The sequence below is a fragment of the Rana temporaria genome, chromosome 12 (assembly GCF_905171775.1).
Source record: "Rana temporaria chromosome 12, aRanTem1.1, whole genome shotgun sequence".
NCBI classification, from domain to species: domain Eukaryota; kingdom Metazoa; phylum Chordata; class Amphibia; order Anura; family Ranidae; genus Rana; species Rana temporaria.
Genome location: NC_053500.1, coordinates 4,476,992 through 4,490,671, shown reverse-complemented (window position 1 = coordinate 4,490,671; position 13,680 = coordinate 4,476,992). Strand labels below are relative to the sequence as shown.

The 13,680-nt window shown below is 47.3% G+C and overlaps 1 protein-coding gene across 3 annotated transcripts in view; it reads right to left on the bottom strand.

Annotated features, from left to right (window-relative positions):
* Positions 1-13,680, bottom strand: part of EYA2 (EYA transcriptional coactivator and phosphatase 2) — a 183,015-nt gene that overhangs the window by 92,827 nt on the left and 76,508 nt on the right. For 2 of the 3 annotated variants that reach the window (XM_040331413.1, XM_040331414.1), the window contains exons 2-3: positions 12,681-12,799; positions 3,889-3,933 (exon numbers count right to left, since the gene is read on the bottom strand). In XM_040331413.1, coding sequence (XP_040187347.1) covers positions 3,889-3,933; positions 12,681-12,789 — 154 coding nt within the window. In that variant the 5' untranslated portion in view covers positions 12,790-12,799. The remainder of the gene's footprint in view (positions 1-3,888; positions 3,934-12,680; positions 12,800-13,680) is intronic. The other variant, XM_040331415.1, reaches the window with a different exon arrangement.

The following is a 13,680-nucleotide window of genomic DNA, read 5'->3' as shown; positions in this document are numbered from 1 at the left end:
CCTTTATTTAGATGGCATCTGACCTCCTCATAGAAGGTTAATAGATTGCTTTGGCATGAATCCATGCTGATTACTGCTAATGATATGGTTCTCAATACTAAAATCTTGTATGTAGTCCCTTATCATCCCCTCCAAGAGCTTACATACTATTGATGTTAGGCTGACTGGTCTGTAATTCCCAGGGATGTGTCATGAGGATAAACACTTATCATCCCCTCCAAGAGCTTGCATACTATTGATGTTAGGCTGACTGGTCTGTAATTCCCAGGGATGTATCTTGGCCCTTTTTTTTAAAATATCGGTGCCACGTTGGCTTTTCTCCAATCAGCTGGTACCATTCCCGTCAGTAGAATCTTCTTAAAAATTAAGAACAATGGTCTGGCAATTACTTGACTGAGTTCCCCAAGTAGCCTCGGGTGCAAACCATCCGGTCCCGGTGATTTATTAATGTTAGGTTTCCCAAGTCTAATTTTAATTCTGTCCTCTGTCAACCATGGAGGTTCTTCCTGTGATGTGTCATGAGGATAATAAACACTTATCATCCCCTCCAAGAGCTTACATACTATTGATGTTAGGCTGACTGGTCTGTAATTCCCAGGGATGTATCTTGGCCCTTTTTTTTAAATATCGGTGCCACGTTGGTTTTTCTCCAATCAGCCGGGTCAGGACTCTGTGCAGGCCAGTCAAGTTCCTCCACCCCAACCTCGCTCCTCCATTTCTTTATGGACCTTGCTTTGTGCACTGGTGGGCAGTCATGTTGGAACAGGAAGGGGCCGTCCCCAAACTCCTCCCACAAAGTTGGGAGCATGAAATTGTCCAAAATGTCTTGGTATGCCGACGCCTTAAGAGTTCCCTTCACTGGAACTAAGAGGGCCAAGCCCAACCCCTGAAAAACAACCAGTTCCCAGTTGTTTCCACTTTGTTATAACACCACTAACAGGTGACCGTGAAATATTTAGCAGCAAGGAAACTTCACGGTTGGAATTATTGCACAGGTGGCCACCTATCACCACGCCGCGCTTGTATTCACTGAGCTTTCCGAGAGCGACCCATTCTTTCACTAATGTTTGTAGAAACAGTCTGCATGCCGAGGTGTGCGATTTCATACACCTGTCACCGCTGATGTGATTGGAACACCTGAATCCAATACTTTTGGCCATACAGTATATATACATATATATATATATATTTTTTTTTTTACATACATACACACACTTTATATATTTTATTTATTATATATTATTATATATTACTAAAAGTTAAATAAAAAGTGAGTAATGTAGAACATTGAATTAATAATTAAATAATTAGAATTAATTATTAAAAAATTAATCTAAAAATATCTATCTATCTTAAAATTACTTAAAATTGTAAATTAAACATTTTTTTTTTATTAATTAATATTCATTTGTAAAAAAAAATAATATAAAAATACACTGGCCCAGATTCTCAAAGGGCTTACACAATGTATGCCGTCGTAAGTCCTAATCTGGCCCGTCGTATCTATGCGCCTGATTCTTAGAATCAGTTACGCATAGATATCCATTAGATCCGACAGGCGTAAGGCTCTTACGCCGTCGGATCTTAAATGCAATTTTTTCTTTTTGCCGCTAGGTGTTGCCTCCGTCGTTTTCCCCTGTCGAGTATGCAAATTAGCAAAATACGCTAATTGCCGAACGTACGCGTAAAGTTGCCCCTGCTATATGAGGGGCAACCAATGTTAAGTATGGCCGTCGTTCCCTCGTCGAAATTTTAAAATTTACGTCGTTTGCGTAAGTCGTCCGTGAATGGGGCTGGACGCCATTTACGTTCACGTCGAAACCAATGACGTCCTTGCGACGTCATTTGGAGCAATGCACCCTGGGATATTTTCTGGACGGCGCATGCGTATTACGTTCGTTGCGGGAACGCTCCTAATTTAAATGCTCCACGCCCCCTACCCGGTTTATTTGAATTAGGCGGGCTTGCGCCGGGTGATTTATGCTACGCCGCCGCAACTTTACAGGCAAGTTCTTTGTGAATAAAGCACTTGCCTGTAAAACTTGCTGCGGAGTAAGGTAAACCAGATACGTTACGCCCGCACAGTTTTACGCCCAGATACGAGAATCTGGCCCAATATCTATCCAAATAATATTAATTACAAAATTAGATCACAAAAAATGTAATTCTTAATTAAATAAATAAAAATAATTATTAAAAAAAATTGATGGAAAAGAGCGAATATCTATCGATCTTTAACACACACACACACTCAGGGCCGCCGTCAGGGGGGTACAGGCAGTACACCTGTAAGGGGCCCAAACGTTCCCAGGTGCCCTGTTCTGAGCTTGCAGCTATTTTCGGAACCCCCCCACACAGGAGGGAAGGAAGAGGCTAGATGTAATCTTCGGCAGCTTCTCAACTCGCCGGCTGGATGTCACTTTCGGCAGTCGCCACCCCCTCTTCTCAACTAGCCGACTCTGTGTCACTTTCGGCAGCACCCCCCCCTTCTGAACTCCCCCCCCCCCCCGTTCTCTGCTCCGGAGGGCCTCTTTCTTGACAAAGTTCCTAATGGCGGCCCTGCACACACTCATAGTAATACAAACATTGGTGCCAGGCGGGTACCAGGGCCATCTTAATGCATGGGCACTCCTGGGCACTGCATCATACTTGCCAACTGTCCCGGATTTGCTGGGACAGTCACGCTTTTGACTAAACTGTCCCGATATGGTAGTGTCCCAGGAAGGGGTCCCAGAACCTATACTGTGCCCTCCGGATCCCGGTATTGTGCCCTCCTGACCCCCTATACTGTGCCCTCCTGATTCCGGTATTGTGCCCTTCTGCATCCCCCCCCCCCCTATACTGTGCCCTTTGTATTGACTAGTCTTTGATTTATGGAATATTTTCCATTTGTAAAATCGATTTTATTGAAAGTACTAATGAATATATGTTTAATTCTATCAACTATTTATACTTTATTTCTTGAAAGAAGGTGTGTAAATTGGGGCCAGGCTCGTAGGGGCCCCAGGGCATTTCTTTGCCCAAGGGCCCATGATGCTATTAAAACGGCCCTGGCGGGTACACACCTTGGCTTCTGATACCCAACAGAGTGTTTACTCCCCCCGAGTTTATATATATATAGGCCTGGATTCACGTAACACTTACGTGATGTATCTCGAGATACGCAGCGTAAGTGTAAATGTGCGCCGTCGTATCTATGCGCCGTGCCCATAGAACTAGATACGCCGGAAAATAGTCTTCCTCCGACCGACGTAACTTTCCTACGCTGGCGTATCTTGTGCGCATATTTACGCTGGCCGCCTCATTGCAAATATGCAAATGAGGGAGATACGCCGATTCACGAACGTACTTGCGCCCGTCGCAGAAACATACGCTGTTTATGTTCGGCGTAAAGTTATTCCACATAAAGGAGGCGCATCCCATGCAAAGGTTTGGATGACGAAACAGCCGTCGTATTTTACGTTGTTTACGTAGTAATACGTGAATAGGGCTTGGCGTAGGTTACATTCAGTGATTCGACGTATCTTAGGTGTTCGTTCCGACGTGATTCTGAGCATGCGCACTGGGAAGCGTCCACGGGACGGCGCATGCGCCGTTCGTTCGGCCCATCATTTGCATGGGGTCACGGTTCATTTAAATGGATCACGCCCACCTTCCACCTACTTTGAATTAGGCGGGCTTACGCCGAGGAATTTACATTACACAGACGCAACTTTGGGAGCGAGTGCTTTGTGAATACTGTGCTCGCCGCTCTGCGCGACGTCGGCGTAGCGTATATTCGATACGCTACGCCGGCATAACAATGCGCCGATCTACCTGAATCCGGCCCATAGAGTATAACAGGTAGTCGGAGAAGCCGGAGGTTCATCTCACGGTCTGTTTTCCTACCTGAATGTGAGAAGTCCTGGAAGGAAGATCCTTTCCTTGACTTATCTGGAAAAATAATAGTTCGGAGAAAATTAAACTTTGCCCTCGCTGAGAAGGGAAGAAGAAAATAGCTCTAATTGCTTATTTCGTTTACAGAGGACGGCTGCCAAGAAAAATCACAGAATTCCAACTAATTTGTGACTAGGTCCCATTCAGACGTAACCCCTTCCAGCGCGTTTTTTTTCCGGGCTAAAATGACGGCCGGGACAGGATTGCTCTGCCTTATTTTGTTTTTCTAGTTTAGTGTAATCCAGTGTCCTCCACAGACCCCTGACCTCAACCCTACTGAACACCTTTGGGATGAATTGAACGCTGGTTGCAAGCCAGGTCTTCTGTGTACAGTACTAAGCCAGCTCCATAAGACATAGCTTGACCAGTACGTTGTGGAGAACCATGAGGGGCCTACACAGAGCTCTGACCTCAACCCTACTAAACAGCTTTGAGGTGAACGGAAACACCAATTGGAAGCCAGGTCTTCTGTGTACAGTACTAAGCCAGCTCCATAAGACATAGCTTGTCCAGTACGTTGTGGAGAACCATGAGGGGCCTACACAGAGCTCTGACCTCAACCCTACTAAACAGCTTTGAGGTGAACGGAAACACCAATTGGGAGCCAGGTCTTTTGTGTTCAAAGCCAGCTCCATAAAGTGATTGTTTGATCAGTTTGGTGTGGAGGAACTTGAGTGTCCTGCACAGAGCCCTGACCTCAACCCTGCTGAACACCTTTGGGAACACTGACTGCAATCCGGGTCTTCTGTTTACAAAGCCAGCTCCAGAATGACACGGTTTGACCAGTCAAGTGTGGAGTATTATTAGTGGCCTCCACAAAGCCCTGATCTCAACCCTACTAATTACCTTTGTGATGAATTGGAACACCGACCGCAAGCCAGGTCTTCTGTGTACAAAGCCAGCTCCATAAAGACACTGTTTGACCAGTACGTTGTGGAGAACCATCAGGGGCCTACACAGAGCTCTGACCTCAACCCTACTAAACAGCTTTGAGGTGAACTGAAACACCAATTGGAAGCCAGGTCTTCTGTGTACAAAGCCAGCTCCATAAAGACACTGTTTGACCAGTACGTTGTGGAGAACCATCAGGGGCCTACACAGAGCTCTGACCTCAACCCTACTAAACAGCTTTGAGGTGAACTGAAACACCAATTGGAAGCCAGGTCTTCTGTGTTCAAAGCCCAGATCCATACAGACATGCTTTGACCAGTTTGGTGTAAAGGAACTCCAGTGTCTTCCACAGACCCCTGACCTCAACCCTACTGAACACCTTTAGGATGAATTGGAATGCTTTTTGCAAGCCAGGTCTTCTGTATACAAAGCCAGCTCCATAAAGATATGATTGGTCCAGTATGGTGCAGAGAACCATGTGTGGCCTACACAGAACCTTAGAAAGGTTGAGAAGCCACGCTGGTTATGACTTCCACATACTAACAACATCTTGTGAAATGCATAGAGTAACGTCCATTTCAGCAAATCGTGCCACCACCATAAGAAATACTTGCTTACCAGAGATGGCAAGCAAAACCAGGCAATTGGCTTCAGCCCAGCCGAGGCCTTTGCTTGCATGGAGATCCTGAGGTAAGCCCTGGGCGAATAGCTGTATATGTGTCATCCAACACTACTGCCACCTTGCCATGCGGCAGGTCCAACAAGCTCATACAAGAGTCGTGGTCAGGTGTCCCCAGTCTCCAGGCCATACAGTGTATTTGAAAACACAACTAAAACAAAGGCAAGTTTTAGATATTCGCCTTTTTGTCTCTTTTTCACTCTGGACAGTTCTCTGCTGCAGCCGTCTCATGACCTTGAATGGAGCAGATCACATGCAGAGAATCCCCAGAAGGAAAGAGGAGCCCGGCATTGATGGGGGGGGGGGAGAAGTGGAAAAACCATTTGCTGCTCCATGTGACCGGAGGTGACCTCCCTGCTCTGTGTGAGTGACACCACACCATTCCCACTACCCAACTGAGGGCCACCACACCAGCAACTAATAATCTCATTATTGTTCTGTAATTGACTCGCCACTTCAGGAGCTAAAGCAGCTGTGGTGTTAGTGACAGAGGTCCGCCATGGCCGGGGAAGAAGGCATTATGTATAATGGTTGAGGATTCTGTCAAACAACGAGTAACCTCATCCGCCACTTCCTATGGACCAAAACTGCTGGAATCTGCCGAAAAAGAGCATGAAGGTGCTGGAAGGCAACATTTGTCAGCCTTGTTTATAATCAGGGCAGGACTTTGGGTGGTGGGGGCCCCTGGGCTTAATAATCAAAGGGGCCCCCTGCAGCAGAGAAGCGGGGGGGTTGGGCTGTTACCGCCGACCGATCATAGTTGTTGAGGGGGGGTGGGGGTCAGCCCCCCCACAGCTACAGTGAAGGGGCCCCCTGGAGCATCAAAGTTGTAAAGGGGGGGGGGCTTGGGGCTGCTGAGAATTACATCCATCCGCCGAAGTTGAGCGGGGGCGGTGCCGAGGATTACATCCATCCACCAAAGTTGTTGAGCAGGGGGTGCCAAAATTGCCGCGAACGTGGGATTCCCACGGAATTGCAGGAGGGGGTTGCCGCGATTGCCGTAAACGGGGGATTGGCGCGAAATTGCGGGAGGGGATTGGCGCAAAATTGCGGCAGGGGGTTTCCGCGATTACCGCGATCGGAGGGTAGTTGCGATTGAGCCTGGGGCCTGGGCGGGGCCCATGGGCTTGAGCCCAGTCAAGCCCAATGGTAAGTCCAGCCCTGTTTGTAATGTAACTGGTTGGTCAAAAATAAAAACCGCAGAGGTGATCAAATACCACCAAAAGAAAGCTCTATTTGTGGGGGGGAAAAAGGACGTCAATTTTTGTTTGGGAGCCACGTCGCACGACCGCGCAATTGTCAGTTAAAGCGACGCAGCGCCGAATCGCAAAAAGTGGCCTGGTCATTGGGCAGCCAAACGGTCCGGGGGTGAAGTGGTAAATTGAACAAGCTGAGGTCAGAAGCGGATTGGTTCCTTTGTAGCAGTGAGCCTGAATTTTGCACTCTCCAGCTTTAGTAAATAAACCCCTTTTTTTGACTCCTCGCTGTGAACCAATAATCACGATTGGCGGAGTCCCGCTTTAGACCCAGCGAGCTTATTCATATAACAGACGACGCATTTAGCTGTCGGTCGCCTGACGCTTCCCCCGGGGGGGGGGGGGGCCGTATGCGACTCTCCAACGTGTCGGGCTCAGCTCCTGCCAGATAAGAAACGGATTTGGGCACCAGGAACAGTTCTAGGCGGATGTGCAGGAGGGCGGCCAGAGAGCGGTGCGCGGAATGTTCTACGGGGGCATTCCGTTCCAGAGACATTATTTTATAAAAAGGCCATTCCCAGGTCACAAGGAGAGAGAAGGCTTCGTTCTTTTCACTGAAGGATTTCTGAGGCACTAAAATCCAAAACGAGTTAACATTATGTTTCTTTTTTTTTTTATAAATCTTCCCTTTTTTTAATATAAATATTAAATTTTTTTTAAATATAAAAATCTTTCCTTTTTATATATTTATATAAAAATCTTTCCTTTTTTTATATAAAAATCTTTCCTTTTTTTATATATAAAAATCTTTCCTTTTTTATATATATATATATATATATATATATATATATAAAAAAGGAAAGATTTATATATAAATAAAAAAAGGAGAGTTTTTATATAAAAAAAGAGGGAAGATTTACTTTTTTATATATAAATCTTTTTTTTTTATATATATATAAATCTTTCCATATATATATATACAGTGAGGAAAATAAGTATTTGAACACCCTGCTATTTTGCAAGTTCTCCCACTTGGAAATCATGGAGGGGTCTGAAATTGTCGTCGTAGGTGCATGTCCACTGTGAGAGACATAATCAAAAAAAAAAATTCCAGAAATCACAATTTATGATTTTTTAACTATTTATTTGTATGATACAGCTGCAAATAAGTATTTGAACACCTGTCTATCAGCTAGAATTCTGACCCTCAAAGACCTGTTAGTCTGCCTTTAAAATGTCCACCTCCACTCAATTTATTATCCTAAATTAGATGCACCTGTTTGAGGTCATTAGCTGCATAAAGACACCTGTCCACCCCATACAATCAGTAAGAATCCAACTACTAACATGGCCAAGACCAAAGAGCTGTCCAAAGACACTAGAGACAAAATTGTACACCTCCACAAGGCTGGAAAGGGCTACGGGGAAATTGCCAAGCAGCTTGGTGAAAAAAGGTCCACTGTTGGAGCAATCCTTAGAAAATGGAAGAAGCTAAACATGACTGTCAATCTCCCTCGGACTGGGGCTCCATGCAAAATCTCACCTCGTGGGGTCTCAATGATCCTAAGAAAGGTGAGAAATCAGCCCAGGACTACACGGGAGGAGCTGGTCAATGACCTGAAAAGAGCTGGGACCACCGTTTCCAAGGTTACTGTTGGTAATACACTAAGACGTCATGGTTTGAAATCATGCATGGCACGGAAGATTCCCCTGCTTAAACCAGCACATGTCAAGGCCCGTCTTAAGTTTGCAAATGACCATTTGGATGATCCAGAGGAGTCATGGGAGAAAGTCATGTGGTCAGATGAGACCAAAATAGAACTTTTTGGTCATAATTCCACTAACCGTGTTCGGAGGAAGAATAACGATGAGTACCATGCCAAGAACGGCATCCCTAATGTGAAGCATGGGGGTGGTAGCATCATGCTTTGGGGTGTTTTTCTGCACATGGGACAGGGTGATTGCACTGTATTAAGGAGAGGATGACCGGGGCCATGTATTGCGAGATTTTGGGCAACAACCTCCTTCCCTCAGTTAGAGCTTTGAAGATGGGTCGAGGCTGGGTCTTCCAACATGACAATGACCCGAAGCACACAGCCAGGATAACCAAGGAGTGGCTCTGTAAGAAGCATATCAAGGTTCTGGCGTGGCCTAGCCAGTCTCCAGACCTAAACCCAATAGAGAATCTTTGGAGGGAGCTCAAACTCTGTGTTTCTCAGCGACAGCCCAGAAACCTGACTTATCTAGAGAAGATCTGTGTGGAGGAGTGGGCCAAAATCCCTCCTCCAGTGTGTGCAAACCTGGTGAAACACTACAAGAAACGTTTGACCTCTGTAATTGCAAACAAAGGCTACTGTACCAAATATTAACATTGATTTTCTCAGGTGTTCAAATACTTATTTGCAGCTGTATCATACAAATAAATAGTTAAAAAAATCATACATTGTGATTTCTGGTTTTTTTTTTTTGATTATGTCTCTCACAGTGGACATGCACCTACGATAACAATTTCAGACCCCTCCATGATTTCCAAGTGGGAGAACTTGCAAAATAGCAGGGTGTTCAAATACTTATTTTCCTCACTGTATATAAATCTTTCCTTTTTTTTATATATATATATAAATCTTTCCTTTTTTTTTTATATAAAAAATCTTTCCTTTTTTTTTGTTTTTTATATATATATAAATCTTTCCTTTTTTTTATATAAATCTTTCCTTTTTTTTTTTTTCGTTTTGAGTTTTAAATCTTATTTTAGGATCTCGGAGCTCTGGTTCCTATAGAAAGATATAAAACCAATAGCCGGGGCTGTCAGGCTGCAGATACATGATTGTTTTTCAGCCTTTATAAAGCAATAACACGCAGATCGGATTATGTTTTGATGAGCTGCGAAACGTTATGGAAATACTTCTCGGTAATGTCTGCGCTTAGGTTCACGTCCTGCAGCTCGGTTCATACACACACACACTATATTACCAAAAGTATTGGGACGCCTGCCTTTACACGCACATGAACTTAAATGGCATCCCAGTCTTAGACCCCCTTTCACACTGGGGCGTTTTTTCGGGCACTTTAGCGTTAAAAAAAAGCGCCTGAAAGAAGCTGCATCTGCAATCCCAATGTGAAAGCCCGAGTGCTTCCACAGTGAGGCGCTGCGCTGGGAGGACGTAAAAAAAAGTCCTGCAAGCAGCTTCATTGCAGCGCTTTAAGAGCGTTGAATACACCGCTCCTAAAGCGCCCCTTTTTTTAAATGCCAAAGCGCCCTACTGTGAAAGGGGTCTCAGCGGCGCTTTACCAGTGTTTTTCGGGCGCTGGCGGTGTGAAAGGGCCCTAAAAGCACACAGGCTTCACATTGGGACTGCAGATGAGGCTTCTTTTAGGCGCTTTACAGGCTTTTTTTTTTACCGCCAAAGCGCCTGAAAAATGCCCGAAAAACGCCCCAGTGTGAAAGGGGTCTTAAGCTCGATTCACACCTGTGCATGTTGCTTTTGCGTGTTTCTGCTGTGCTTTTTGCGGTGCTTGCCGCGTTTTTCGACACCCATTTTAACCGCGATTTCTGGGGTGTAGAGGGGTCAGAGTGCTGGGGGGGGACATCTGGGGTGTAGAGGGGTCAGAGTGCTGGGGGGATATCTGGGGTGTAGAGGGGTCACAGTGCTGGGGGGATATCTGGGGTGTAGAGTGGTCACAGTGCTGGGGGGATATCTGGGGTGTAGAGGGGTCAGAGTGCTGGGGAGATATCTGGGGTGTAGAGGGGTCTGCGTGCTGGGGGGATATCTGGGGTGTAGAGGAGTCAGAGTACTGGGGGGATATCTGGGATGTAGAGGGATCAGAGTGCTGGGGAGATATCTGGGGGTGTAGAGGGGTCAGAGTGCTGGGGGGATATCTGGGGTGTAGAGGGGTCAGAGTGCCGGGGGGGATATCTGGGGTGTAGAGGGGTCAGAGTGCTGGGGAGATATCTGGGGTGTAGAGGGGTCAGCGTGCTGGGGGGATATCTGGGGTGTAGAGGAGTCAGAGTACTGGGGGGATATCTGGGATGTAGAGGGATCAGAGTACTGGGGGGATATCTGGGGTGTAGAGGGGTCAGAGTGCTGGGGGGATATCTGGGGTGTAGAGGGGTCAGAGTGCCGGGGGGGATATCTGGGGTGTAGAGGGGTCAGAGTGCTGGGGAGATATCTGGGGGTGTAGAGGGGTCACAGTGCTGGGGGGATATCTGGGGTGTAGAGGGGTCAGAGTGCTGGGGGATATCTGGGGTGTAGAGGGGTCAGAGTGCTGGGGGGATATCTGGGGTGTAGAGGGGTCAGAGTGCTGGGGAGATATCTGGGGGTGTAGAGGGGTCAGAGTGCTGGGGGGATATCTGGGGTGTAGAGGGGTCAGAGTGCCGGGGGGGATATCTGGGGTGTAGAGGGGTCAGAGTGCTGGGGAGATATCTGGGGGTGTAGAGGGGTCACAGTGCTGGGGGGATATCTGGGGTGTAGAGGGGTCAGAGTGCTGGGGGGGATATCTGGGGTGTAGAGGGGTCAGAATGCTGGGGGGATATCTGGGGTGTAGAGGGATCAGAGTGCTGGGGGTATATCTGGGGTGTAGAGGGGTCAGAGTGCTGGGGGGGATATCTGGGGTGTAGAGGGGTCAGAATGCTGGGGGGATATCTGGGGTGTAGAGGGGTCAGAGTGCTGGGGGTATATCTGGGGTGTAGAGGGGTCAGAGTGCTGGGGGGGATATCTGGGGTGTAGAGGGGTCAGAATGCTGGGGGGATATCTGGGGTGTAGAGGGATCATAGTGCTGGGGGGATATCTGGGGTGTAGAGGGGTCAGAGTACTGGGGGGATATCTGGGGTGTAGAGGGGTCAGAGTGCTGGGGGGATATCTGGGATGTAGAGGGGTCAGAGTGCTGAGGGAGATATCTGGGGTGTAGAGGGGTCAGAGTGCTGGGGGGATATCTGGGGTGTAGAGGGGTCAGAGTGCTGGGGGGATATCTGGGGTGTAGAGGGGTCAGAGTGCTGGGGGGATATCTGGGGTGTAGAGGGGTCAGAGTGCTGGGGGGGATATCTGGGGTGTAGAGGGGTCAGAGTGCTGGGGGGATATCTGGGATGTAGAGGGGTCAGAGTGCTGAGGGAGATATCTGGGGTGTAGAGGGGTCAGAGTGCTGGGGGGATATCTGGGGTGTAGAGGGGTCAGAGTGCTGGGGGGATATCTGGGGTGTAGAGGGGTCAGAGTTCTGGGGGGATATCTGGGGTGTAGAGGGGTCACAGTTCTGGGGGGATATCTGGGGTGTAGAGGGGTCAGAGTGCTGGGGGGATATCTGGGGTGTAGAGGGGTCACAGTTCTGGGGGGATATCTGGGGTGTAGAGGGGTCAGAGTGCTGGGGGGATATCTAGGGTGTAGAGGGGTCAGAGTGCTGGGGGGATATCTGGGGTGTAGAGGGGTCAGAGCGCTGGGGGGATATCTGGGGTGTAGAGGGGTCAGAGTGCTGAGGGGGATATCTGGGGTGTAGAGGGGTCAGAGTGCTGGGGAGAGATGTAGGGCGTAGAGGAGCCAGAGCATTACTTTTCTCAGAGGCCCATGATGCTATTAAGATGCCCCCGACGACCGCGCAATTGTCAGTTAAAGCGACGCAGTGCCGAATCGCAAAAATTGGCCAGGTCCTTTACCTGCATAATGGTCCGGGGCTTAAGTGGGTAAGAGTTCCCTTCACTGCTGCAACTAAGGGGGCCAAGCCCAACTCCCTAAAAAAACAACAACCCCTACACCATGATCAAACAAAGCAAGGTCCATAAAGTCACGGATGAGCAAGTTTGAGGGCGGAGGAACTTGACTGGCCTGCACAGAGTCCTGATCACTTGGATGAATTAAGCCTCGTACACACAATGTATATTTGAACCCAAATTCTGCCGAATAGCATCACAACATGCACAAAAAATGCCCAACAGAGCTTTGCTTCAGAAGCATCCCACCCGCTCACACACACAGGCGGATAGACGGTACCTGTTATGTCATCGGGAGATGAGGAGTCGCTGTCGGAAGGGGCGAATTTCAGGTTTTCGCTGCAGCCACCGGTCACAGACAGGCTCTGTGATATCACTAGATCTAGCATTTCCTTGCACCTGTAAGACAGAAAAAAATAAAAAAAAAAGATAAAATAATGTATTCCGACGAACACGCCTAAAGAAAATTTCCTGCGCCACATAAATATTAAAACGCGCCAACCTAAATCTCATTCTGTATTTAAATTTCATTAAAAGAAAAAAAATATAACATTCACTGAACTAATTCCACCTAAGAGAAAGCGGGATTTTAAATGAAAAAAAAAAAAAAAGCGGGCTCCTCGGGGACGCGGAACGCTTCGGCGCTGCTCGTCTAATGAGAAAACGACGTTGGGGTCTCCAGCGAGGAAAAAATAAATGTTTTGTTTTTTTTTGCTCCGCGATGAGTCAAGGGGGGGTAATGTGAGAGGGACCGTCAGGGTGTTCGGGTGGCAAGCGAGCGAGAACGCGGTTCTATTATTCAACGGAGCGTGACGCTGCGGTCCCAGGCCGGCTGCGCTCGGCATAAATCGAGAATTTACAGAGAATGTTACATCGGCTGACAAGTTTTATAGAGAAAACGCGCGGATCGGAGAAAAAAATACAACCGGATGGAACGGGAGATCGCGCAATCTGACCGTGCCTGGGTTGGTCGGTTTTTTTTTTTCGACAGAGAGCCTGCGGCGACGCCATTTCACCGCGTGTTCAATCATTGAGGCTAATTTGCTAATTATTTAACCACTTAAGACCCGGACCTTTAGGCAGGTTAAGGACCCGGCTAGTTTTTACGATTCGGCACTGCGTTGCTTTAACTGACAATTGCGCGGTCGTGCGACGTGGCTCCCAAACAAAATGGACGTCCTTTTTTTCCCTTTTTTTGCGCTATAAACAAAAATAGAGTGACAATTTTGAAAAAAATTCAATATTTTTAACTTTTTGCTATAATAAATATCCCCCAAAAA